The sequence below is a fragment of the Solea solea genome, chromosome 1 (genome assembly GCF_958295425.1).
Source record: "Solea solea chromosome 1, fSolSol10.1, whole genome shotgun sequence".
NCBI classification, from domain to species: domain Eukaryota; kingdom Metazoa; phylum Chordata; class Actinopteri; order Pleuronectiformes; family Soleidae; genus Solea; species Solea solea.
Genome location: NC_081134.1, coordinates 3,117,789 through 3,144,072, shown reverse-complemented (window position 1 = coordinate 3,144,072; position 26,284 = coordinate 3,117,789). Strand labels below are relative to the sequence as shown.

Genomic DNA, 26,284 nt, shown 5'->3' with positions numbered 1-26,284 from the left:
GCTGTTTTTGTGGTTTTATTGTGAATAGGAAGTAGAAGTACAATAGTGTTGAGTAGTTTTTTAAATTATAATAACATTTCCTCCTCATTCTGATGATCAGTTTGAACTGCCTTGACCACATCTACCTGCACTGAGTTGCTGCCATGTGATTGGCCGATTATATACAGTATTTGAAGTGGTGTAAAGTTGTCAGTGAACGTACGGTGTAGTACTGTATCTCGTACCTTTCTTGAGCAGCAGCAGCAGCTTCCCTCGCTCTAACTCCACACTGAGACCGAGTCCTCGCTGCCCCTCTGCGTGGAGCAGCGTCCCAGAGTTCCTCAGGGTTTTAAACTTCAGAGAGACCACTTCTCTGGACACCGTCTTCAAACTGGGACTCGTCCTGTACACCAGAGCACTGCCGTCGCTGTTGAAACTCACCACATCAGAGGCTGGGAAAAGAAAAAGGAGCGAGAAGGAGTTTTAAAGGAGAAGATTTTAGATTGTCTTTGACGGCAGAGTAAATGTGTTGTAGTTTTGGTTCAGTGTCACTTCCTGTTTTATTTTGGTAAGCTGATTCCCTGATTGTTTTCACCTGGTGCTCCTTACCCTCACTCCCTACATATACTCCCTTCTCCCATTTCCTGTTGCCAGAGCGTCTTATGTGTGTTGTCAGCGTCTGTGCCACTGCATGTTCTGAACCATCTTTTGTTTTTGTTGATAGTCTAGCTAAGGTTTTTGTTTGTTTCTCAGTTTTAAGGTTATGTTTAGCTTAGCGTTGAGCTTTTTTTTCTGAGCTGTTCCAGCTCACCTTGTGTTTGCTTGTCAAAGGAGTCAATAAAGCTCTTTAAAACCCTTCTCCTGTTTCTGGTCTTGTGCATTTGGGTCCAAGCTTTGTGAGAGTTCGTAACACGACCCCTGGATTTATCCAAACTGCTTTTTGTTGGGAAAATTGTCCTTGGACTTTTTGTTGTTCTTTCTGTTTTCTTCAACCTTGAGTTTTTAGTTTTTTTTGTCTGTTCCTTATTTCCTTTTTTTATTTTTAGGATTTCTTTGTCTGCTCCACGATAACGTGTCTCACCTGCGTCCTGTTTGTCTCACCTTTGCGTTCCCCAGTGTCTGTGTGTGTTCATTTTGTTTCAGTTCAGTCTGATGTTCCCGTTTCGCTGTGTTAAAAGTATTTTTTCCTGTATTCCTTTTTTACTCTTTAAAGACTCTCTTTTGTTATTTTTCCTCCATTTGGGTCCTCTAAATTACCCTCCATGACAGTGAGGGAGATTTAAACCAGTATTCTGTTGTTTTTGCTTGTTTCTCTATTTCAAACCCTTTATTCACCAATTTGGTGAGTACAAACAAATAAAAAAAAATACAAACACAAGACATAGCACAAGAGGACAAAATAAAACAAATCCAGAACAGGCAGAACAAATTAGGTCATTAAAACCAAGAAAAAGAAACACGTCGAGAAACACACACAAAAAGGGGGAAATATTACTCGAATAGGTTTTATGGTCTCTTAATCTTCTGAATTAATTTTGTGTTGTTAACAATATTATGTTCAGCACAAGTGGTAAAAATGTGAGTGTACGTGTTTGTGTGACCGCAGTTGGTGACAAGGTTGTTTGAAGGTAATCTTATTGTAAACTCTACAAATTGAGCAGTAGTGACGTCGAATATACACATTAACAAAGGTGAATTATTCATACAGTATGTGAAATTGGCTGCACATGCTGCGCCACATATGTTGATTTCCACAAAGTTATAAAACGGAAAAATTGAGCCAATTAAACAGTTGAAATGCACGGGAAGGTGCGAAGCATGGAGCGACTGAGGTGAGAATAAATAATGAGTAAGACAGAGAGGTAAAATCCACCGTGTTTATGGGATGTATGGGAACAATAATGCATGTAACAAAACAAGTGGGTGTGAGATGTGTTAATGGTTTGGATGAAAAATAGAATCAAAACCTTGTTCAACTAACAAGGTGTTACAGTGTGAACATGCAAGAAACAGGAAACATAAGGCAACAGGAAACAGTGTAATGGAATCAGATTATATTCAGGAGATTAAACCAATTAAACACACATTTTAGGCTACATAACATTTCTGACAAAGACATTATTCTTAAATGAAGAAGTTGATAAAGGGAGCTGAACAGAATACCACGCAGCTTTATACAGTACTTACAATATATACTGTAAATAAAACAATAATTGCAAGTTTTTCTTTTTAAAATGCAATCAATTGCACAGCAGTCAATCAGGAGTCTATTTGCCCAAGTGACTTGTAAAGCAGTTGTTTTCAGTGAAACTGAATCACTAGAATCAGTGAATTAAAAAGAGAGTCACTTCATGAACTTTACATTTAGATGTATTTGATTGTTTCAAATCTTAAATAAATAAATAAATACAAAAAATAAACCTGAGGTTACAGGCTCATCTATTTCAAAAACGTTTCAACAACCCTTTGCAGGAGTTCCACTCTGTCTCGTACAGGCTTTGTGTCAGGGTCGCTCAGATGCATGAACCGGGCTGCAGCGTTAACATGTGCAAACTGACTCTGTAACACTCTCAGCAGCTGAAGCTTCATTCCACCTCCTGACTAAGCAATTGAGCCACACATTTATTTTTTTGTTGCATATAACACACAAGAATCAGCTGTTTTTAAAGATGTATCACTACCCAACTTTTTTATGAACGTCGGGAAGGATAAACAGATGTGTCGTGTAACACATTTAAACAACAGATCATTTGGCGTCCGGGACGCTCCGTGACACCACGACGAGAAGTCTATTTTTTCTAGTCTGACATCTCCTACGACGTGCTGCTGGATGGTGACCAAGAGGATAACAGAGGGCTCTGATAAGGAGTAACATAGGAATAGTGGTGGAATAATGTTTTATTGAGCTTTGAAAACAGCATCTCTGTCTCTTTGCATGCAGTGTCATGAACGATGACAAAAATCTGTGCCACTGTGACTGATCATGTGACATGGTGATCATCGTGAAAGACAAACATATTGTGTAGTCTGATCCCGGCATAAGCAGGATTCTTAATTATATCCACAAACAAAAAGCTTGAAACAGATAAAAAAAGGTCGTCATTCTCTAACAAATGCTGCATCATATCACACGGTTTATTAATTTACGAGTGACATTTCATTTTTTTTTTTTTTTTTGGATCCTGCTGAGTTCACTGTGATATATATGTATATATATCTCCGTTCCAGTCACCTGAATTTATAATGAGAGCAGGTTGGGTGTGTTGCCATGGTGATGCAGATTGCGCCTATCCCCACTTTTTCCCAGAGAAAAGAGTTTCTGTGACAGAGACGATAAGACTCACTGTAAGGACAGCCGTACGTCTCCAGGCGCAGTCCAATCCGCCCGTTGTGGTTCCAGTCCAGAGGGATGAGGCGGAGGAAGCGAGCGACCGCTGCCTGCTGCAGTTTGTACTGAACTACACTGTCTGCATTACTGTTACCTGGAAAAGACTGAAAACACACAAACACGGAGGCTTTATTATTGTGAGACAGCAACATGTATTGATAGAAATCAAAAATACTCCCCATGATACATGTTTGTATAACATTTCAGCCCTGAATGATGAGTCAGAGAATCAAAAAAGTGGTCTTATCGTGCGAGGGAGATAATCCATCCAATGGTGTAGAGGCATTTCACCAAATTGTGGCACTAGAGGACATATCATGTGACCTGTGTGTGACTTTTTGTCCAAAATTGAATTTTGTCATTGTTTTACAGAAAAAACAAAACAGACAAAGTCGTCACGCTGTGTAATGTGGCTCTAACTGCCGTCGTTTCTCTATGATATTGTACTGGATTAGCACTAAACAGTCTGTTTACAAGATGTGGAACGTGAATATAAAACTGATGGGTATGTCTCTCTCTGTGACTCTGGGCTGATTGCCTGATGGATCGTTGTCGTTCCATCTCTCCCATCTGGCTTTCTATCCTAATTACATCCCTCCCTTGAAGTTGACATGCAGGTTAAGTGGCTCTCCCACTGCTGAGTAAAAGCTTAGGCACATAATTAACTCATTCGTTCCTGTTGGAATCATAAGAGCGGAGCTGGAGCTCCTCATATGAGGAGGAGGAGGAGGAGGAGGAGAGATGCTGCGTCGTGTAGTTTATCTCATTTGTGTGCATGTTTATTTGTTCCTGCCCCATTTATCTCTTAAATGCTTTAAGGGAACAATCAACTTCTCTGTTAGATACACTAGCCGGAGGCATTTTTACAAAACTGAAACCACATTCATTCTACTTTTATTTTCTTTGAAATACATTCAGCTCTCGATAAAAAAACAAAAAAAACAAACCACTGCTGGCTATGTTTGTTTTGTTTTTACTCCAGGGCAGCACTGTAGTCTGCAGGATTAAAAACGATGACACATGCACCTGCATGTACTTCTCGATTAGTTCTCATCAGCTACGACTCGTCTATCAGCTGTGCACTAAAGGTTTTTTCCTTGACATCAGTCTCATAACAGAAATCTCAGCTCTTATTTTTCACCATTGTTACTGTTTCTAGTATTTTCTGAAAGTAAGTAAACAACTGCAGAGGAGAGAATAAACGTCATGTTCACACTGACACTAGATGTCCAGTGTGCACTTCTTGATTTCCACATATCCAGAAAAGTCTTCATCAAGAAAAAAATATATTTTTTTAAAAGTTATTCTTGTTTTTAAGAAAGAAAAGGATGAGAAAGAAAAATGGAGAGCTTCTCGTGAAAGCACACATTGGTCAAAACACCCATTTAATCCCAGATTAAACCGTTTTCTTCACCAGGACACACGGCAGTCTCATCTTCTTCTGCTCTATTTTTACCAGCACTGCTGCAACACATAGCACGTAGCCTTTAGCATAGCCACGGGACCGCACTCGATATCATTTATTTCATCAGTCAGGATATCCAAACACTTGATGTACAGAGAGACAAAGGAAAACGATGCCGAGTTGTTTTACTTTTTTCTCTGACTTGTATTGTTTCCAGCACAGCCGTGACGCCACAGTTCACAGACGGGTTAAAACACCACAGAGCAGAGGACGACCAATGGCACAACAAGCACTTTTTTAGTGGCCATACTCAGGATTTTTTAAATTTCAAAGTGAAAGACTGAGGCATGTGTTTGGCCGACTACCACAGAGGTTCAGAAACACTTTGTTTGTGTGATTCTCTTCTGCACTAGGCCATTTCCTCAGCACGACATGTTTGCTCTGAACACGTGTTTGTGCTCACACCGGGTTAATAATCCATGTCAGTGCTGGAGATTGCAGGGAGACGGAGGAGATTAAAGATGCAGTAAAAAAACACACACACGGCATCTTTGAATGCTTTTCATGCACACACAGGACTTATTTTCCTCACTGATTTAATTATCACTCGCACACTGCGCCACATGCATTGTCTCAGCCAGAAAAGTGTCTCTTTGCTGCCTTGCCTGTCCCGCTCTGTGTGCACATCGACGGCAGCTTAAGTGTTTTGGCAACAGGTCCACACAGTCAGCACAGCTCTTTCACTGCTTCATACATTATTAATGATCCGTCAAAGGCGCCTTATGACTGTGATTATCTCGGCAGGGCCGAGTGATCCCTGCAGGCCAACGCCACTAAACACCATGACCAGGTGAAAATAACTGTAATAGTCCAGGAAAATTAGCTGTGATGAACCAGAGCAGTGTTCCTCTGCTTTTACACTTTGTTTTTCATTTACTCTCGTCTCATCTGTTGAAATATAGTGTTATAAAATAAATGTTTGTCACTCTTAATAGAGTTTGCCGTTTTCTTGTATTTTGTAGTTTTTCATAGTTTTCTCTTGTGTTTTTATAGTTTTACTGGGACGTCCCTAGTTTTAACTGTACACTGTCCCTTATTAAAGGAAAAAAATTATGAATAAATAATAGACCCGTGCATTAAAAAGGCTGATGTTTTCATTTCTTGGATACAAAATATCACAGTTCCTTTTGTGCCATAAATCCCACGTTTTCTCCTGTGAAAACTGTCCTGATGACAAAGTGAATGACGTAGTGAATGTCAGATATAGGGGGATCCAATTAAACACATAGGGTGTTGTTTATCTGTCACCATTATACTGTACTGTCAGTTTTAAAAGCACGCATAAAGGCACTTTAAATCGTCACTTTTTTATGGACAAACTTACCTCTCAGTTCTTGACTGGACAAATCCTGTGTTATCCTGTTTTTAGACAGCAGATGGTGCCAAGTAAAATATACATAATTGACTTTTCTTTTCAACACAATCTGTCTGGTGTAGACTTCAAGTTGAAATTAAAACCATAACCAAACTCTACTTGCTTGTTACTCCAGTGCAAACTCACCCCGAGGCTGTCCTCCTGTCGGTACTGTTTCCAGTTGTGTCCCGAGTCGCTGAACATCAGCAGGTACGACGTCAGCCAATCAGAGCTGCCATAGCGACCCTGTGTAGCAACAGCAGTGATCCTGGTCCGCTCCCCCAGGTCCACCTCCAACCATTGATACCTGTCTGAGGTGAGGGGCGACCAACCTCCAGCTCCTGCACGGAGAAAATTAAAGAAAGAATTGATTACCTAAGAGGTATGACATGCAATGTTCTTTGTCCACACACTTGTGAGTGTGTGAGAGCAATGAATAGCTTGACCTTTAACATTTTTATCGACATTTTGCTGTAACAGAACCTGAATGAAGCCAATTTCCTGAGACCAATATGACAGTTTCAAACCCATTCCAGTTGAAAGTTGTGTTAGCGTGCTTTTTTGTTTTTTCCTGCTGAAACAGAGGACCGGTTTCATTCCCCGACTCCACAGGAGTCTTTTAATGTCGAAAATTGAATTTGAAGAAACAGAGGCAGTCGGATTTCTGCTCTGTGATATGCAAAATGTTTCCTTAACAGCCATTTTTAACACAGCGGTAACACGTTGGAATGAATCCATGTGTCTTTGCACATCAAACAAGGAACATTCAGAAGAATGCAGACCTCTGCTCGGTCTCAACTGTTTTCCCAATTTACAAAGCTACAGCCGCCGCAGCTTTTCATGCTTGTTTGTTATTTCTCTCAAGATTTGCTGTACAGGTCGTCTTGTTTTCCTTTGAGGAAATGCAATGTTGTGTAGCAGATGTTCTGTCTCTGCACACAAATGCACATTATGTGGTTTCTAATTCTGAGTGTAATTATGCCTGTCATTGTACAGCAATGGTCTGCACAATGAAATGCAGTGCAGCTTTATCTTTGCTACACAATGAATGGAGACAGAAGTTGTTTCATTTGACTACGATAAAGAACAATGAATAAAATATGAACAAAAAAGCCCTAAATGTGGGGCTGAAGTAACAAAACGTCTTTAATTAAAACAAAATTCATACAGAAGGGAAAACAACCAAACGCAGGAGGAGAAAGTCTAAGGTAAAAATGAACGGAGAATTTGGAAAAACCCTGTTGGACATGAGGAATCAGACTGAACAGAGAAACACGGAAAATAAAAACACTTTTGAGATGCAGGCGTAGATAAAGCACGACAAAGAGAGAGCAACCAGATGAAAACAGGAAGTAACTAGTGGAAACAGCATCCATAAGAATCTGAACTAGTTTTCCTGTGATTTGACTGGTGCAACCGTACATTTACAGATTTCACCTACAAACTCCTATTAGGGGTGTCAAACATATGGCCCACAGGTCGGGTTGTGAAAATGTTATGTCAAATACTATATATTTCAGCTCCAGATACCTGTGACTTAATGTTCTGTGTCTTTGGAGATTCACTGTGATCTGTAAGTTGTAATGCACACGTGTAAATGATAAACTTAGGCATAATATTGTTGAAATTGCACCTTTTTTTTCTTTCAAGAAATTTCCAGTTGTTCATAATATGTTTTGTAAAGAGATAATTTCATTAAATGATTTGGAGTTCTTGTTGTTTATCGGTTATTATGCTATTATTTTACTGGTCCGACCCACTTGAGTTCTGAACTACAATGAGACTGACACCCCTGTATTATACAATATCAATCCCACTCACATGTACCATATTTTATCCTCTATATTAATCATGTTCTAATGAAGAAAACCTGAAACGACAGATTGCGACTCCTCAAGAAAATACTTACTGGCTTCATTTATCATTGTTGCTGCCCTTATCCTCTTTTTTTTAATATTTTGTTTTGTTGTCTGAATATTATGTGCATAAATGTAAACCACCACGGAGAATTCATGTGATTTACCATTAAAATGTTCAACTGAAACATGTTCTGTTGTAAAATGCTTGCATGCTAATTTAAACCATCATCTCTGACCTCAGTGCTGGAACACTGCAGCCTCTGATTACATTTCATAATCATCATCAGTACGAGGTTGCAGTGCCATGCATTGATGAGTTGCTCATAAATGCTAAATGCCATTTTGATCCTTTTTTTTTCTCCTCCACAGCTATGAGGCTATGAGGCTATGAGGCTGGGGCATGCTCTATTGATTAGTTTTACCATTTGCTTGCAAGTCCGAACCCTTTGCTCTATAAAATATCATCAATACGAGATTGCAGTGCCACACATTGATTTGTTTTTTAGTACCCCTGCTGGTTCCTTTCCCATGTTACACATCACCACTAAAGAGCAGAGCTGTAACATATTGTTGTTTGTGTTCTGACCTGGTGGGCTTTTCAATATTTATTGAGTAGGTGTGAGGTAGGTTTAAATTAAAGAATTCAACGTAATGTATGGTTTGTGATATCTGAATGTGAGGAACCTGTTTGCTCTCTGCTTGTTAACATGTGCTCCAGTCATGGGAATTAGGTTTAGAAAATCTGGAGTGAACAAATCACACTTGGTCAGCAGGTCAGTAAAGTGTGTGTGTGTGTGTGTGTGTGTGTGTGTGTGTGTATAGTAGCATCCAGTCAAAGAAAGGTTGAGCCTTTACTGATAAGTGATAAGTGACTGATAATGAGAAGTTGAATTTATCATGAAAGACCAACAACATAAGAGCTAGACAAAATGAGTCAGAAAAAACACAACACAACTAACATAGCAGGTGGATCTTCATCACTGAGTAAGCTAGCAGACACAAAAGTAGCTAGCCATTAAATAAAAGACACAAAACAATATTTACCTCATTGCCACTCTTGACTGATGCTTATATTATTTTAACTGTTGTCATTTAAATGCGTTATCTCTTGTTATCTCAATGTGTTTTCCCCTCCTCTGAACTTAGTCACCGTTGATCCCGTTTTCTTCTTACTTTTCCGCTGTTAAGTTGCATCAAAAACACAGATACAGACTTTCAAAATAAACTTCCTGTTAAACCGGAAATACAACTATTTATAATAAAACTGTCACGTCGACGATAGCTAAATACAGTTGCTATTTTATACATACATATGTATACATATACACACATATATGTGTATATTTATGAAGGCTTTGTGTGTGTTCTTGTATTTGTAGCTTTGTGAGGCCCAAAAAACATATAAACCAGAGGGTGTGGAGGACATTTTGGTTGAACCAGGGTTAAGACCTGGTTTTAGGGTTAGGGTTAGAAGTGGGGTTAGGATTAGGCAGTTAGTTGTGATGGTTAAGGGGTAAGGGAATGCATTATGAGGGTCCTCACTACAAATGCTGTGCAAACGTGTGTGTGTTTGTGTGTTTACTCATTGCTCTAATCTCATAGGACCTTTTGTAGTGGGAACATTGACCTCTATGTGAGTGTGTGTGCGTGTGTTTGTGTGTACAGAAAAGTGCTTTGTCAGGCCAAACACCAGATGGATGCTACTGAGGAGGATTGCTGCTTACCAATGTCCCACTGAGCACACACATACTATATAGCCACACTGCTGTTTTTGTAAAAAAAAAGAAAAGAAACATAATGCATGGATTCTGCTCCAGATATGCCTGCTCTCCACATTACCCCCACATTTCCAGGCCCTGAAAATGGAAAAGTCTGAAAATGCAGCTGGATCCATTTTTTCTTGTGGACTCCAGAGTAGTGTTTTACTCTGGACATGCAGAAATGGAGACCTTTGAAAGTGATGATGGAGGCACCAGCATTAACTCAACCATGACTCAGCAAAAATTGACTGTAAACAAAAGGTTATGTTTAAATCTATGTCTGCGTGAAAGTTCTCAGTCAACCAGGTCATCTTCAGGAGTTAGCTGTGGGCGACTGGAGTTGTTCGAGTTAAGTTTAAGTTTGAGTTATTTCCTCATATTTAGGAATTTTAATTCATGTGGCAGAGCTTTTCTGTGTGTTCTGCATTGAGAGCGGACATATTTGCAGGATTAGGATCTCAGCTAGGCACAATTGTAGGATAAAGCATCCTGTGTTTAAGCAGTAATGCAATGACAGTCATCTGAGCGTAGACCTGGCAACCCTCGAACCGGCTGACACCCTGACTCCGCTGAATTAGACGTGTCTGAGGGCGCTGTAGCATCGTTCTCTTCTTCTTTGGTAAGAATGTGTTCTATTCCCTGCGTCTAGACTTGTACCGCCACCCGATGGTGAAGTGGGATACTACAGGACCCTGACACACGGGTATACCAGGGTCTGCGATATGCGACACGTGCTGCATTTGCGCAGACGTATACCAGGGCCTGTCCTGATTCAGTCAAGAATACCACATATGGAGTTGGTTTTAGGACATGCATTCCTGACCAAGACAATCTCGAGACAAAGAAAAAATTGTGGAAATAAAGAAAACCCCACTTGAACAGTCAGAGTGGCCTTTAGCTCTTTAAAGATCAGACTCCACCAGTTGCCAAAGTTAATAACAAACAGATGTGTCCAGTGACAGCTGGATAGAAAAGAGCCGGGTGCTCTGACCTTTCCTCAGGGAGAGGAAACGACATGAGAGATGAGAGATGCTTCTCGGAAGCCGAGAGGTGTTAAAACACTTTACTGTCGCCACCCGGTTAAATGTATTTCAAAAAGTGGTAACGTGATGCTGTCGCTCTTAACACTTTCTGCCATGCCTGTCACTTTTAATCAAACACATCACTCTGGTTACATTTACCTTTCCCACAGTGTACACCCACTGAGAAACATAATTACAGTTAATGATGGTGAGGAGTGTGACATCACAGCTTTGACAGCCAATTAGGAGGCCAAACTCTCCTTCAGGCTTTACCAGTCAGGGAACAGTGAGACAGTTGCCAATGGCAACATATGCCACAGGTAATTACCCTGTATTCCTCAGCTATAGAATAAATTGACATTTAATTAGTTTTTATGTGTGAAGGCAGGCTACAATCAATCAGGCAACACCTGAACTGGCAAATGGGAAATGACAAGCATATGGTTGTTTTTTTATTATTTTATTTTTTTTAACTAGCAACACACAGCTTCTCCTTCAAATTTGTACAACACTTGAAAGTTATTGTTGCCAAAAAATACTTTTGCAGAACTTAAAGACACACTGCATGTGTCCCTTTCTCCTCCAATGTCTGCTACCATCCTCACTTCTCTGCATATAATATTAGGTAATATTAATATATATGAAAAGTACAATGACAATTCCCTTTGAACTCGTCATTAAATAATGCCAGTTCCTAGATATAATCAACTATAATACACAAAAGGAACATTTTTAATCAACCTGTCAGTTCTGTTTCAGGAAAACAAAAATATAAACTCACTTCAATCTTGCACTTCACCCTTGGTGCTTCAGTAATCCACTACACCTGTAAGGACTCTGATACCTGAACCCAAACCAATTTGTCTCCATAGTACTACAGCAGCACAGCTCGTGTATAGACTGTATGTAACAAGTGGAGAGGAAAGCCATTCAGGCTGTACAGCTGTCTTTCTTCTTTACCGTTGGGAGACCAAGCCTGACGTGAGGCCGCTGTGGACGGAGGCTTCACTATAAGGAGCAGATAGATGGAGAACTAAAGAAAGGACTTCTGAGTCATTAATAATGCACCGTTATTCCACCTGACAAGTACTGAGGATAGACGGGAACAGACAAAGAGAGAGGCGCGAGTAAAACCAAGAGGCAGAGGCAGAAAAAGAGAAGGCCAGACGCGAAGAGGAGGAGGAGGAAGAGCTGTAACAGTGAGGGGCGGGTAGAGAAAAGTCAACAGGTATTGTTACAGACTGGGAGAGAGGTGAGACAGGTTACAGACAGACTGTTACAGAGCTCATCATTTGCATTAGAATAGTCAGCCTGGTTGGTAATTTCAGCAGTGTGATAACATGTCAAACAGACAGAGGAGCTAATGGGTCACTGCTGCTGCTGCTGCTGCAGGAAATGTTGAATCAACATATACAGTATTTATCAGCTTTTTTCTCATTTTTCAAACTATCCTTATTATATTATCACCCGTTAAATATAAATGTGTGAATATCCACGCGTGCATTCAACACATCCATCAATGCTGAGACGTGTGTGACACATTACAGCTTGTGTTTATATTAAGCACCATCACATTATGTGACCATGTCCAGGAACATTACAGTATAATACAGTTCATTTACATGATGTGTAGGTACTTACAAGTGAGTGATCGCAGCAATTTATTCTTGTAATTACTTAACGAAAATTGAGATGTTTTCCATCTTCATGTCATTGTTTTCTCCAATGTAATGTGATGTCACGGCACAATGCCACAACCTTTGTGTTGCCCAGATTTTGAAAACTGTCCATTGTGATTACGGAAAATATAGATTGTGTAGCTCTGCTAATCTGCTGGTTTACTAAGAGGATTAGCAGAGAGAAAAGGACACTCCGCTCTCAGTCCTCTGAGAACAACAGGAGGAGGCAGAGTGTTAGCAACAGCAGCAGGAGGTGAAGACAAGATGCTGAGATTTATTCATTCATCGATTTCCTCGGCAAACAGCTGGGATTGTTTGTACGATAAAACCTTCTCTCCTAAGCAGCAAAAATGTGACACAAACTGCTTTTCCTGTTCTGCCAACAGCAAGAGGAGGATTTGAGAAAATGTCGCGGTGAAACCTCAGCCGTTATGATGGTGTCAGTCGAAGGCGGGGGTGTGATAGTTCATTAATCTCTCACCTCTAATTACTGCATTTTCTCATCTTGATATGTTTTCACTGAAGAGAAGACTGGTGTAGATAAATAAAAACAGTCTGCGGCATTTACATCTCCACTTTATACCATCTCCTATCCTCCACATGAGGGTCGTGGGGGGTGCTGGTGCCAATCTCAGCTGACATAGGGCAAAGGCGGAGTAGACCCTGGACAGGTCGCCAGTCCATACATCACACCTACGCTCAATTTAGAATATTCTGATTGGAGAACATTACTTTTACAATTAACTTAATTAACTTAAGACTACTCCAACTGAAATTAAAGTTCCAGTATATTACAGCATGACTTTCTGAGAAAAGCAACGTGTTAGAGTACTTTTGCGTTACCAAAAAATAAAAAGATTTGATTCCCTGCACATGTTCTTGTTGTGTAGTCAAGACCTTTAAATAGCTGTGCCACCAGCAGAGCTGTGTTCAGCTTTCCCCCCACACTATGTGGAGTAAATATTTGAATTAATGTCTCTCCTGATTAGAATATTAAACAGGCTCATGCAACAGAAACCTGTTCTGTGCATTGATACGTGCATTTTGACTGCTTTCATCACAAAATACAGCACTGAATCTGAATATAATATATAATATAAACTAATAACATTGGTTTTAATATCAGTACACCATAGTATATTGTACTATGGTGTACTGATATTCTGCCCCTGCTCCCTCTAATGATGAGTTCTTGCCTTTTCCCCAGCGTGCCTCTCTCGCCCCTCCCCCTCCTCTGTGGGCTGATTGTTTCAGGTGTGCTGGAGAGCAAACTCCACCAGCTGCATCCAATCCTGCAATCACCTGCCTGGCTTCTTAAGCTCAGGCCGGCCACATCCACGGTGCCAGATCGTAGCGCTCTGTGGGTCGTCCTTCAGAACTTTGAAATGTTTTTTTGTCCTACTTGTGATTCTGATCTCTTCCATCCAGACCTGGCTGCTCTGCTCTCTGGACCCTGTCTCCCTGGACTCAGTCACCTGCCCTGCCATTTCTGATCTCCTCTGTCCCGTGGACCTTCCCCTCAAGGTCAAACCATGCCCAGCCCTTCATTTTCCCTATTTTTGTGAAATAAACCAAGTTTGCTTTGACTCTAAACCAGGGGTGTCAAACTGGTGGCCCTCCAATCGATTACATGCGGCCCGCCCACCACTGTGCGAGGTGACGGAACAGAGACAGAATATAGGACTAAATGTATTTGCAATGTATTGGCAATATTTTTATAATAGTAATAAGACGTTTGGTTGTAATTATTGCTTTATTAAATGTATTACACTCAACATGAAATTACATATATTTAAGCTGTTTTAATCACAGTTAACCTCGTCATTATTTGCTCAATTTTCTATTTAATTCTCTGTTTTTGTGCATCATAAATATGTTTTTATTGTGAATCATTTTATATCAAAACAAGCACTTTTACTTTGCAATTCTGTCTAATATCATAATGAATATCTTATATTTCTCACCGGCTACTAAATAGTTTTTTTCCACTTTTTATCCTCTATGTGGACCAGACTAGATGCTCATTGGCCCCCTGGTCTGTGTCCACATCTGGGTTCTAAACTCTGCTACCACGTAACGGGCTTCTTCAGATCCAGTTGTGCCGAAGAAGCACACGTCACTTTGGTAACAGTAACTAAATGTGAAGCACCTAAACTTGAAGGTCCTGTGCAACCTACAGCCACATCCCTCTGTTTAGAATTCACTCTGACTGACTTGACAGCAGCAGAAATCCTTTTCTCACCATCTCTCCTGTTGAGTTTGGCGAAACCCGGCGCATGGCTGATGGACAACTGGGACGAGCTCCTGAAGGATGACGGCGGCAGATTGGACACCAGCGCTCTGTCGCACACATCTGTCAACCAATCACAAAAAGGAGACAAAGTGTTAAAGCATTTTACACCTAATATATTAACTTTAAGTCAAACTAAAAATGTGGTTTTGGAACTGAAAGTCACAGTTTTGTAAATGTAACAAATAAAGCAGAACACATGGGGCAAAAACACACAAAAAAGCAGGTTGAAGAGAGGTTGAAGGTCAGGGTACAAAATAAACAGAAAATCCACAAGGAGCAGGAACTGGAAACTGAATACAACAGCACAGAAGTGGGGTCATTGAACACAGGTGAAACTCATCCGACGATCACAAGGGAAAACAGGAGACACTGGAAATAAAACAGCAAAAAATAACAAGATACAAGAGAATAGACATGAACAGGAGGTCTTTTCAACTTAAAGTCCAAATCCACAAAAACAGGTTTGAGTACACTAAAGTGCCCTCTTGAGTGGTAAAACTAAAGATATTTTATTTTCAGTCACATATTAGACCTTTTTTTTTTAAAAAATCAGCAGTTCATTGGGATATCAATAATCAATAACACACCATGGTCCACATGAAATTCAGTCCCCAGGGCCGAGCTGCCTTTGGCCCCTGCTCTTCCACATGTCTGTACATGCCACTGCGTTGGAGAGCTCAGATTGCTTTTTCGATACGATGGGTAACACAGCAGCGAAGGTGTTGGTCAAAAGACATCACTGGAGAAATGTAACAAAATCACTTTTACTTATTATTCCACACGCTAACACCCATTAAATATGTCATAATTTATTCATGACAAAACATGAATAATTTATATTTCAGCCCTTTCTGTCTCACTTTTTTCCAGATTAAATGAAATACTAAAATAAGGCTGAGGCTGCAGCAGCTTTGTCAGTAGAGTGGACATGGCTGAACAGATGCGATGCAATGGCAGAATATCAGAAGTGATGTGGTGGGAGTTTAACATTGTTTTAACCTTGATAGACTCTACTGAGTGGGTAGAGAAAGGTGGGCTTTTATCATTAACCCGCAGCAAAGAAGAAAACAGGTGTTTTGACTGTTTGAGTCCCTCAGTGAGCTGCAGAGAGTTCACAACAGCAGGTCGTTTCAAAGACATCCCCTCATTACGAGAAAATCACGAATCATAAAGGCAACTGATAGAAACATCCAAACTCTTCTCCAGGGGGCAGAGCTCTTACTGAGGAGATTAGACGCAGCAGAACATGGGTTATTCCCTGTCTCAAGCATGATAACAGTTCACTGATGTTACAAGATGAATATCTTCATATCTTGAAATGATCTTCTGAGGATCTTCTGAGGACCGAAGAAACTCACCGATGCTTTGTAGCTTGAGCTCTTTTCATCGTCAGCAAAAACAAAAAGACATGAATGTATGTAAAGGTATGATGTGGCAACAGCTACGCCATCATTCCCGCCATGTCTTCAATGTAATGAAATCACTGAGAGGGAGGTTATTTTGACGTTGCCCTGGTGTAAAGTGGACTTTCAGCTGCAAAGGCTAAGGTAATAACGTCCAGTTTGATTAATGGATGGTGTGAAAGTTGTAAGTATGTCAGGTTGTGGAAAGGAATGACTCATAAAAGCCGAATACCGATGAGCGTGAATCAGAGGAAACCTTTACCACACTTTAATGGTTTAAGGACAAATGCCTGCAATTACCTATTATTTATTACACATACGGCCATAATGACCAGTATTTGAGCTCGTTTTTAATTCTCTCCACGTTCTGCCATGGACATGCATATTATGACACACATTTCTGCTTGACTCTTTGCCTTTACCACATTATCAACACTTACTACCGCTGCTGCTGCTGCTGCTGCTGCTGCCATGCAGGATACCTGCTATCAGATTTTAGGCACGTAACAAAAGGTTTCACCTCATAAATTCTATGACTGTTTCCTGCTTTATTTCACCCTATAGGGGTGGGAATCAAGGTACCTCACGATATGATAAGACGAGTGCTAATGTCATCGTTAACTCACGATTTGATCGCACATTTTTTTCTATTCTAAATGTCCCATTATATTTTATTTATCAACATAGAACAGTGGATGGATCGACTTGCTTTGTGCAAATGGTTTTTTTTATTGAGACAATATCTCTGTCACCCTGCATATTTTGAGTTATTCCTCTTTAGTTAGTCCCGTTGTTTAATGTATTGTTGCCTTAATGAGCTAATCCGAGCTAAAGGAGCAAGCGGTCTTCGGAGATCTCCTTACTACAGTTGTAGTTTTTCTAACGTTACTTGTTGTTGCAAGAGCATGTAAAAAAAAACTACAAAGTCTGCTAAAAGAATTGACGCCGTTAAAATGGGTTTGCGTAAACGCCGTTAATGACACGTCAAACTGACAGCACTTGATAAGACACATGATGATACCAATAATATCACGATATAACGATTCTGGGATAATCGGTGTATACATTATGACATCTGTCTAACTGGAGTGCAGGATTTCTCTATTTATTCACAACATAGAAAACAAAGTGCATAAAGTCTATGTATTGAACGTGGATGGAGCATCTCTTAACATCTCCACCGTTGACCCACTGTAAACTCCCTCTTCTTCAGGTCTGGTCACTTCCAACCAAGTTTCCCTCATTTATTTGAGCAGCGCTAGCATGAGGAGTCATGAAGTAGCGACGCCTGGCAAGTGAAACCGGCAGAGACTGTTTACATGAGAGTGCCGGGCTATTGCTTGTCATATTGCACGAGGAAGGACGACGATATATCACCAAATCGATAGCCCTAATTAAATCCCCTTTTGTCCCTGAAAACATTTGTAAACCACTCACTCTCCTGCACCAAAGAGACATAGAGAAAATCAGTGTTTTTGACTTGTGGGGACACAGGAGCAGCTGTTTCACTGTGGTCTTGTCACACGATAACACGTTTGAAACTACTGAGGCAGCAGTGGATCAACAACTCCTGTGGGCTGTGATGTAGATCAAGTATCCCGCTCCCAGACGGGTCTCCAGAAACAGCTCAGTGTGCTGAGCGAGGTCGGAGTGGGTCATGTTTCAAAACCTCGCACAACAAAACGACAAAAATCACACTAGAATTGATTTGTTTGTTTTGTGAGATTCTCTGTGGTCTGACTGGTCTCAATGTCACACACACACACACACACACACACACACACACACAAACCTCAGCTCAATAAACATGAAGGATTTCAAACTTTAAGCTGTGAAGCCAAATGAACACTGCCTACATTTGCAGCCTCTCTGTTAATGGATGTTGTTCTACATCACTCAGACGCGAGCCAATTACTGTGATTCCCGCTGACGCCTGATCTCGGCCATCAACTCAACGAGGGCTCCAGCTTCGATTACTCTGTCAACACCGGCGAGCTTCATATCAACAACACGAGGTCTTCATCTGCCTCTGGAGATCAATCAGAGACTCAGCTTATGATTCCACTTTTTTACAGTGAAATTAAACTCCATTGAAACAGTTTAATGACAGTTTTATGTTTTATTTAAGTGGTTTGTGTTATCGCTTATCATTTTTAACGGTCGCCCGACGCCGCTGTCACTTCATATTTCAAAGGTGTCCTTTGAGGGCTTGTGTATTTTAATGTAAGGACAACAATAAGATAAAGCAGATGTTGCTGCTGTTGCTTTTTAATGTGATATTGCCGTGGGTCTGTGTGTGTGTGTGTGTGTGTGAATATTAAGTTAAGTGACACTCAATCACTGTTATAATGAAATGATCTGGAATGAACTGAGTCGGGGGGGGGGGGGGGGAAGACAAGCACATTCTTTTGTCTTCTTGTTGTGTTGTTGAGTCAAAGTTATCATTCATTTTATGATATAAAGTAGCAATGATAGAAAATAGACATAGACCGTTTTTTCTTTTCTTTTTGTTCACAAAAACGAGCCGGATCAACTCTGAACTGTGAGGTGTTTCCAATTTTCACTACATTCAATCCGATTTAAAACATTTTGAGTGCATTTTGCTCAGATGTGTTTATATAGTTGGTGAAAATGACAAATACATTGCATCAGATTGCCTAGGTTGTGCTAAATAAAAGGATGTAAGTCACTCTATATTGCACATGCTTATAGCCTCTATTGTACGTTTTAACATAGTAATGGAAAAAAGGGTTAATAACGGTTAATACAGATGTACAGTCATCAGAAACTTTATAGTTTTTCTATATCACAGTGGATTGAGCTCCATACTGCTCATGTATAGCTTTATTGTTTTTAAATTGGTTGTGAAGAGAAGGCCTCCAGCTCCACCTGGGATATTTCTCCCTGCAGGCCTTTGGACTGACAGACGCCGACAGACACTTGCTCGTGTGGATGTTGAGTGAGCAATCAGCATGAAAAGCAGGTGAATTAGTCGAGTGAAGAGAGGAAATGAGAGGCAGGGCTCTCCAGCGCAGAGTGCTGTAATCCCCGAGGTGACAATGTGTAGAGAGAGTGCAGCCGTGCTGTGGTGACACACAAAAGTCAGCGGGGGGGCAGTTATCCTCAGTGGGGGCTGGGTTTTTAGGAGTGGACGTCTGACGGCGGGAGCAGCGAAACACAAACACAAACGGCTCAGAGCAAAAACGGAGCTAAGTGTTTGGACTGAAGCTCAACACTGACCCTGCAAAGCTGTGGGACACATTCAACGCGCTAAACGCTCCAAAACAAACACACCTGATGTTTCTCTCGATCGACATCACCGTCTCATAAGGGGATTTGGTCAAGATACATTTTAAAACTGTAGTGTATACCTTTTACTTTCTATGTTTCTCAGTACAGGCGTGTGTTTTAGATCTTGTGTTGCCGAGCAACATCCTGGCACTGCACACAGGAAGTGAATCAGATCCTGGGAAAGGTCGCTCCCATGAAAAGTTTCAGAAGTGAATTCTACTGCTTATATTCTATTCTTCAATCAGAATCAGAATCAGAATCATTGTTTATCCCACAGGGAAATTCAATTTGCCACAGTTGCTCCAGACATCGAAAAGAACAACGGCGATCCGAACATAGAAATCAGTATAAATGATTAAAATCAAAGTATAAAACTAGAAATAAAGGCATAAGAAGTAGAATGAAAGTGAAGTATCAGAATACATTCAAAATATAAAACAAAAATAATAAAGTAAAATATAAATAGAAAATGTAAACATTTAAATTAAATGAAAAGTTGTGGACATAGAATTATGTACAGGAAGTGAATTACTGCTTGTATTCTATTCTTGTTATCCATCGCATTTATCATTCACTGAAGAGCAGAAAGAAAAGTCTCAAAACATTAAAAGCAGAGAATCTCGGTGTGTCAAGGCCTTGGCACTGTCTGTCGAGCATGATTCATCACCCATGACATGAAAAGTGGACTAATACTGGCAGTACAGGAGGGACAGGGAGGAAGGCCACAGCTCATTCACCTGCATTGTCCACTTCTTTACTGTTCTGCTGAATAACAAAGTGTCTGCACCGGAGACCCTGAATACTGATGAGCTCCATCCATCAGCCCAACAAACAGCAGTGAACTGAGACTCCCGCACTTCAGAGCTCTATGAGCCACACAAACACACAGAGTCCAGACCTGAGCGGAATGATTGGTCCATTCACAGCACACAGCGCTGGAGCCAACAATCATCCTCGAGCAGAAAAAACATCAATGGAAAGTGTATTAATCTGCACAAGAGCGACACAGACGGAGGCAACGATGACTGATTAGAGTGCTGGAACTTACACAATGAGGTGTCGTTAAAAAAAATGGTTCATAGTTTTAACTTCTTTGAGTTCTTTTTAAAGAAAAGTATTGTATTGCATCACAGCATGAGTCTGTGTGAGGATGAAGTGCACAGCACATCTAGGGGTGGCCTATTTTATTTCATCCGTTTCATACAAATACGGAACATTCTCATGCTCATGCACTGACGAGGTCTCGGTCTCAACTGCAGAAGATTCACATCTCTTCTAATGTCATGTGCCAGAAAAATAAAGCTTTAATAATTGAAATGAAATACGTATTTGCACGTGTTTGTGTTAATGAACTAAATCTATATTTATGAATTATAATTGTGTCTGTAGAATAAGCCTGCATTAGCTTTAGGATAGAAAAAGTAAAAGAATATAAAATGTTGGAAAAAAGTGCAATACAAGGGAAAAAAAACAAACATTTTCATATATATATATTAAAAATAGAGTTTAATTCATTATCTTTTCCATCATAAAGCGACTTAAATCAACTTTATATCTACCTCATGCTCTATGCTAGATTTATATTCTGACCATAACCGATAGAAAAGCAGATTAAAGCTTCTGAATTATTCAACAGGAGCCAGTATCTGTTGTAAAGCTGCCTGTGGCCCAACTTGTTAATTGATTAATTGAAATGCAGAGCAGTGCACTGTGCTAACTAATACCCTGAAGATAAGGACATGGCAGGAGCTTTCCTCTCCTGCTTTGCTTAGCATTGCTTTGACACATATTTAATAGCACAGGATCTGATCAGCCGCGCTGAGACTTCAAATACAAACACCATCCAGTTTTTTTTACTGATATATTCTGCAGTAATCGACACTGGATGGATGATTTACATATTTTAGGAGCATTTCCAAAAAACTATTTCACCGTTTTGTTCCCAGTTTTATCCTGTTATTAAAACAGGTTGGATGGGTTCCAAAGAAAAGCAATTTAAATCTAAATTTAAAGACCATATTATTGGGACGTTGCCAAATTTGACGAGGGTGAGAGGAAGAGAGGAAGAGGAAACCTGGCTATCCAACGCAAATACAGATGGTGCTAACACCTCTAAAGCTGAATGCATGAACATGTGTTGTATTTGCTTGTTGTATGAACTGAAAAACATTTCACTGTCACTCTCACAGTGTTTGTGGGTGTGTCTGCATGAGTGGGTGTGTTTGTGGGTGTGTCTGCTTGTCTTTTTCCCTGCAGGCCAGCCAGAGAAACCCCTTTACCTGGTTTCCCTCCAACTCACCTGCTGCAGATTACTCTGATTGCCACTCACTAGCCCGTTCCTGTTTAAAAGCCTGGACCCGCTCACCACTGTTTGCCAGATTGTTTTGTCTTCTTGTCGTTTGAACCTGTTTAATCTGCATTGCTGTTTTTTTTGCACTTTTATTTTGAAATGAAAGACTTTTCGATTAAGTTTTTGTGTCCGCTTTTGGGGTTCTGCTAACACCTCGCAGCATCACATTCGTGCAGTTTCCAAACAGGTTTTATATCAATCTCAATCTGCACAATTTAGAGGCAGGATTATGATTAGGGCTAACAAAACACGGCCAGAGGTGGATCGTGAAAATGTTCAAGTCAGTCTTAATCATGACAATTAAATGTCTTAAAAATGAAATATCAATTTCTGCTCCTAGAAAAAATCAGTAAATTCTGAACATTTTCATGTGAAGAAAGTGACAAACATTTGATAAATGGAAGCATTTAACAAATCTGCTGGGTTGGAAGCAACAATTATTCACCAGTGGCAACAGTTTGAAACATAAGTCTGTGGGACTTCTGTAGATCTTTTGAGGCGAGTCTTTTATTAAGTGGCTAATTATTTGTTTTATCCTGCTGTCCTCATTTCCTGCCATGATTTCACTGAGCTCACACTCACACATCCGCCGCTGCTTCTCAGCACAGTGAACACACGGAGTGCATGACACTGACTAGGTATAAATACTTCATACAACCGTGCTTCAAAAACCCTGAGCAGTCCCCTCAACACAAACTACCTCCCCTGACTTTTATGGACTAAGATAAACTTGGTCAAATAAAAGTTGTCCCCCTTTTTTTTGACAGCGCAATAAAGTCACTTCTTAAAATAGTTCTTCATTTTCAGCAGAAAATCAGCCTCTGGAGAGAAGAAGTTGAATATTAGCTTTTCTCCTTGGGCGTGAAAAGACCTTTCAGGATAAGGTGGTTTAAAAAATGCAGATTAATGCACACATACACACGGACAAAGAGCGACGTAATGCACACACCAGTCATCCTTACATCCCTCACAGAGCAGTGGTGTGTGGGAGAGCTTTTAAAGTCCCTTCATCTTTAAACTGCCTGGGTCGAGTTTAAACACGCGAGGCCCAAAACATTAGCTTTGACTTATGATTCCCAAATTATGCAGATTTTCAAGGGAAATGCCACAGGCTACATCACTCACGCTGATGGCTCCGGGGAGAGATCTCTATCACACAGCAACGTCTACTCCACCAGCTGCACTAATGCTGTAAATGATTCTAATAAATTTCCGCTTAATTGAAAATATCAACACATCTACATATATTAAAAAAAATAAAAAATGCAATTTGTTTGTGTCATTCACAAAGCTTAGCAAAAGAGGCACATTAAATTAAATAGGACACGGGAGACAAAATAACACTCTGATTCAGTTGCTAGAATGATAATGTGAAAGAATTTAAAATTAAAATATGATTTCATTCAAGCAAATTGCATTTCCAATTCATTAGTCGAATTGTACGGTTGCCGCTTTTTTCATTACGCATTCAGAGAGGAAAAAAGTAATCTGACAAGAATAAACCGATGTGAGTGTTGTTTCAGAGATAAAGCTACTCCTTCACTTCTCTTCACAAATTGCACAAAAAACAATTCTGCGGTGCGTCACACACGAGAGATTCCACAAACTGCGTCACATTAGGTGTAAACACGAAGGCTGTAGCAACATCTGCTTGATGGCTTCAAGTTGTCAACGTCACACTGATGCAGACCATTCATCTGCATCAGTGTGGAGAGAGTGACAGTCCGCTGTTGTAATGATAATGCTGATGTGACAGGTTTTTGGGAATCTTACTTTTGTAAATGTGTGCATTCACATCAGCTCTTTCTTAATCGGACCCTAGTTCTTTTGCTGGTGAAGTCCAAAGCACCAAAAAAGCAAACTCTGGTCCACCTAAAAACGGTCCACAGGTGTTTTGGGTCTCACAACAGTCACAACCCTCCCCTCCCTCAGCCGACCTAGTCAGGGTTAATCGGGCCCCGACTTCTGTCCCAGTAAAGTTGGCCCACTTCTTGGACCTTCTGATCCCAAATCCACCTCAAAGCTCTTTCTGCAGCTCCTGTGGTGGACTCGATGGCTCTCCTCTTTACAGCTCTTTTGAGGCCGACAAAGATGTACGATTCGATTAATCAATTACTAAATGAATCAACTGTTAAAACAAGTTTTTTGCTTCTTAAATGTGAATATTTTCTGAACGATTTGACAAAGAAAGCATTAAAACTGAACTGAATATTGGTTTGCGGAAAAATCGGAGAGAGGGAAAAATCGGAGAGAGGGAAAAATCATTTTGAGGTTTGGGAAAAACTTTTTATGGACCAAACAATCGAGAAAGTACACAACAACCGATTCTGAAAAGAATCCTTAGTTGCAGCTCTATTTGTTGAAATAAAAATGTCTGAGCGAGCTGAACGTTGGCTTGTTGAACGTCACCATCGCCACTAAACCAAATTGCTGCAGAAAAACTCCAAAATCAAGGAACCCGTGCAGCGTCGCTCCAGCGAGCATGTCGGGTTTCAACTGACTCAGCATCACGTGTGGCACAGTGACACATTCAAGCGACACTTACTGTTGCCATGACATCAAACAGACAGACAGGCAGCCCTTGAATTACAGAGCTTGATAGAGAGACATCATGTGGCACAGAGGAAAATCCCATTTGAGAGAAGCTATACTTCAATAATTTCAACTATCACTAGAGTCCCTTTTTTTTGGACAGTTTAATATTCATATCAGTGCAGTCTTGCAAAAACTCACGGCTTGCAGGGCTCTGCAGACGAGAGCAGAACATGAAAACACACACTCAAAAGCCAGCAGGGGGTGAAATTGTAGGAGTCGGTTTGGAACGATACTGCGGGAGAGGAGACACGAGGAAAGCTGCAAACTTCCCCAAGCAAAACTATTCCAATCCCTCCACTATCTTCATTTCTAGCTCCTGTTCCTCTCTTCACCTCCGCTGATCCTTTCATGCGCTCCTCTCTAACATCACATTCAACCTTTTCCTCGACTCAAGTCTCCCCTTTTCTCTCCTCATTTTGGCTCCGTGGTGTCTTATCTCACACCTGCTGCCCTCTCTGTCATCTTCCTCCTCCTCCTCCTCCTCCTCCTGCCTCCTCTTGTCTTGTGAAGTCAAATCATGTCAAAGATGAGGGCAACGCGTCCAGAGAGCAGATGGTGGTCCACAGACACATAAAGCAAGAAGTCAGTGAGGGATAAAAGAGGAAAAGGCAGCAGAAGGTGTCCCCTGCAGGTTTTTTATAAAACACATCATTTCATATTGCTCTCCCTTCCCCGCTTCTTGCCTCTTCTTCCTCACCCTTGCATCGCTCACCCTTCCTCCACTTCTGTTTCACCTCAAAGTGCTTACCTCTGATTTAGCTCCGTCTTGTTGTGTTGAAATTCACCCTCACCCTTCTGTCTTTAATGGCCACTGACTCAGCGCTCTGCTTCTCTCTAATACAAACCGACCGGCCCTGCTTCTTCTCATTAGCTGCGGCTGCAGAATATGTGAGCATCGGGCTGCAGAGATGTGGTCACGCAGCCCTGGCTTCATGAAAAATGCACAGCGGTCGCAGTGAGGTTTATACTGTAGTGAGGTTCATGCACTGATGCTACAATGACAAGAAAAAACAATTAACTTGGCAGAGATTTGGAATATGAACAGTTCATAAGTGCAACGTTGAAGGGGACACAAATGTGACATTAAACTGTGCTGAGGTTGAGGCTAACGACTACATTAGCACACGACTTCCACTAATTCTTCTTCAAAAACATGCAGCAACTCTTTGTTTTCACAGTCAAAATGACTGACGATTGCTGACACTGTTCACAGACAGGAATAATCTTTCACCCCAAAATATGCAGACACTCGCACAAACCACAAGATCTTCTGCATGTGATTGTGGTAACACTATGGAACAGATTTAAAGTGGAAATTAAACAATGAATATAAAGAGACTATAAAGATTAAATTCTTAGGAAATATAGAAATGAAGTGAACTCTCCAAGTTACCAGGTGGTACTGTACACATTTATAGAATATGTTACACATTTACTTTACAAAAAGAACTATTTCTGTTATGTAATAATTTACACAGAAGGGGTGGGAGCTAATAAGTTATATAAGTGATACTTCTTCTCACTTTTGTCTGCTATTTCCTTGTGGTACTTCCTGTTGTTTTCTTACACATTTGCGTCTGCATATATGTCCTTGCATTTTCGAACGCGCTGCCCATCTCTGTCTTAATAATTATGTGCAGTCCTCATTTAAAGGTACTATACAAGGTAAATAAAGTCAAAGCCTTTGCAGAGCAGTCCACATTCTAGCTTCTTGTCAATAGGGATGAATAATAATGCTTTAAACAGTGTTTTTGACTCCGTCCGTGCCTTTGCCCTGTTTATTTCTAAGTCTGGTGTCAGTTATTCCAGCAGTGTGAGAATTACCAACAACTCTCATCTCCCACTG

General features: G+C 40.5%; 1 protein-coding gene across 3 annotated transcripts in view; it reads right to left on the bottom strand.

Annotated features, from left to right (window-relative positions):
* Positions 1-26,284, bottom strand: part of LOC131461620 (contactin-associated protein-like 4) — an 88,743-nt gene that overhangs the window by 46,794 nt on the left and 15,665 nt on the right. For 2 of the 3 annotated variants that reach the window (XM_058632912.1, XM_058632913.1), the window contains exons 2-5: positions 14,749-14,859; positions 6,334-6,527; positions 3,324-3,471; positions 225-431 (exon numbers count right to left, since the gene is read on the bottom strand). In XM_058632912.1, coding sequence (XP_058488895.1) covers positions 225-431; positions 3,324-3,471; positions 6,334-6,527; positions 14,749-14,859 — 660 coding nt within the window. Of the gene's footprint in view, positions 1-224; positions 432-3,323; positions 3,472-6,333; positions 6,528-9,089; positions 9,153-14,748; positions 14,860-26,284 lie in introns of those variants that run through there. The other variant, XM_058632914.1, reaches the window with a different exon arrangement.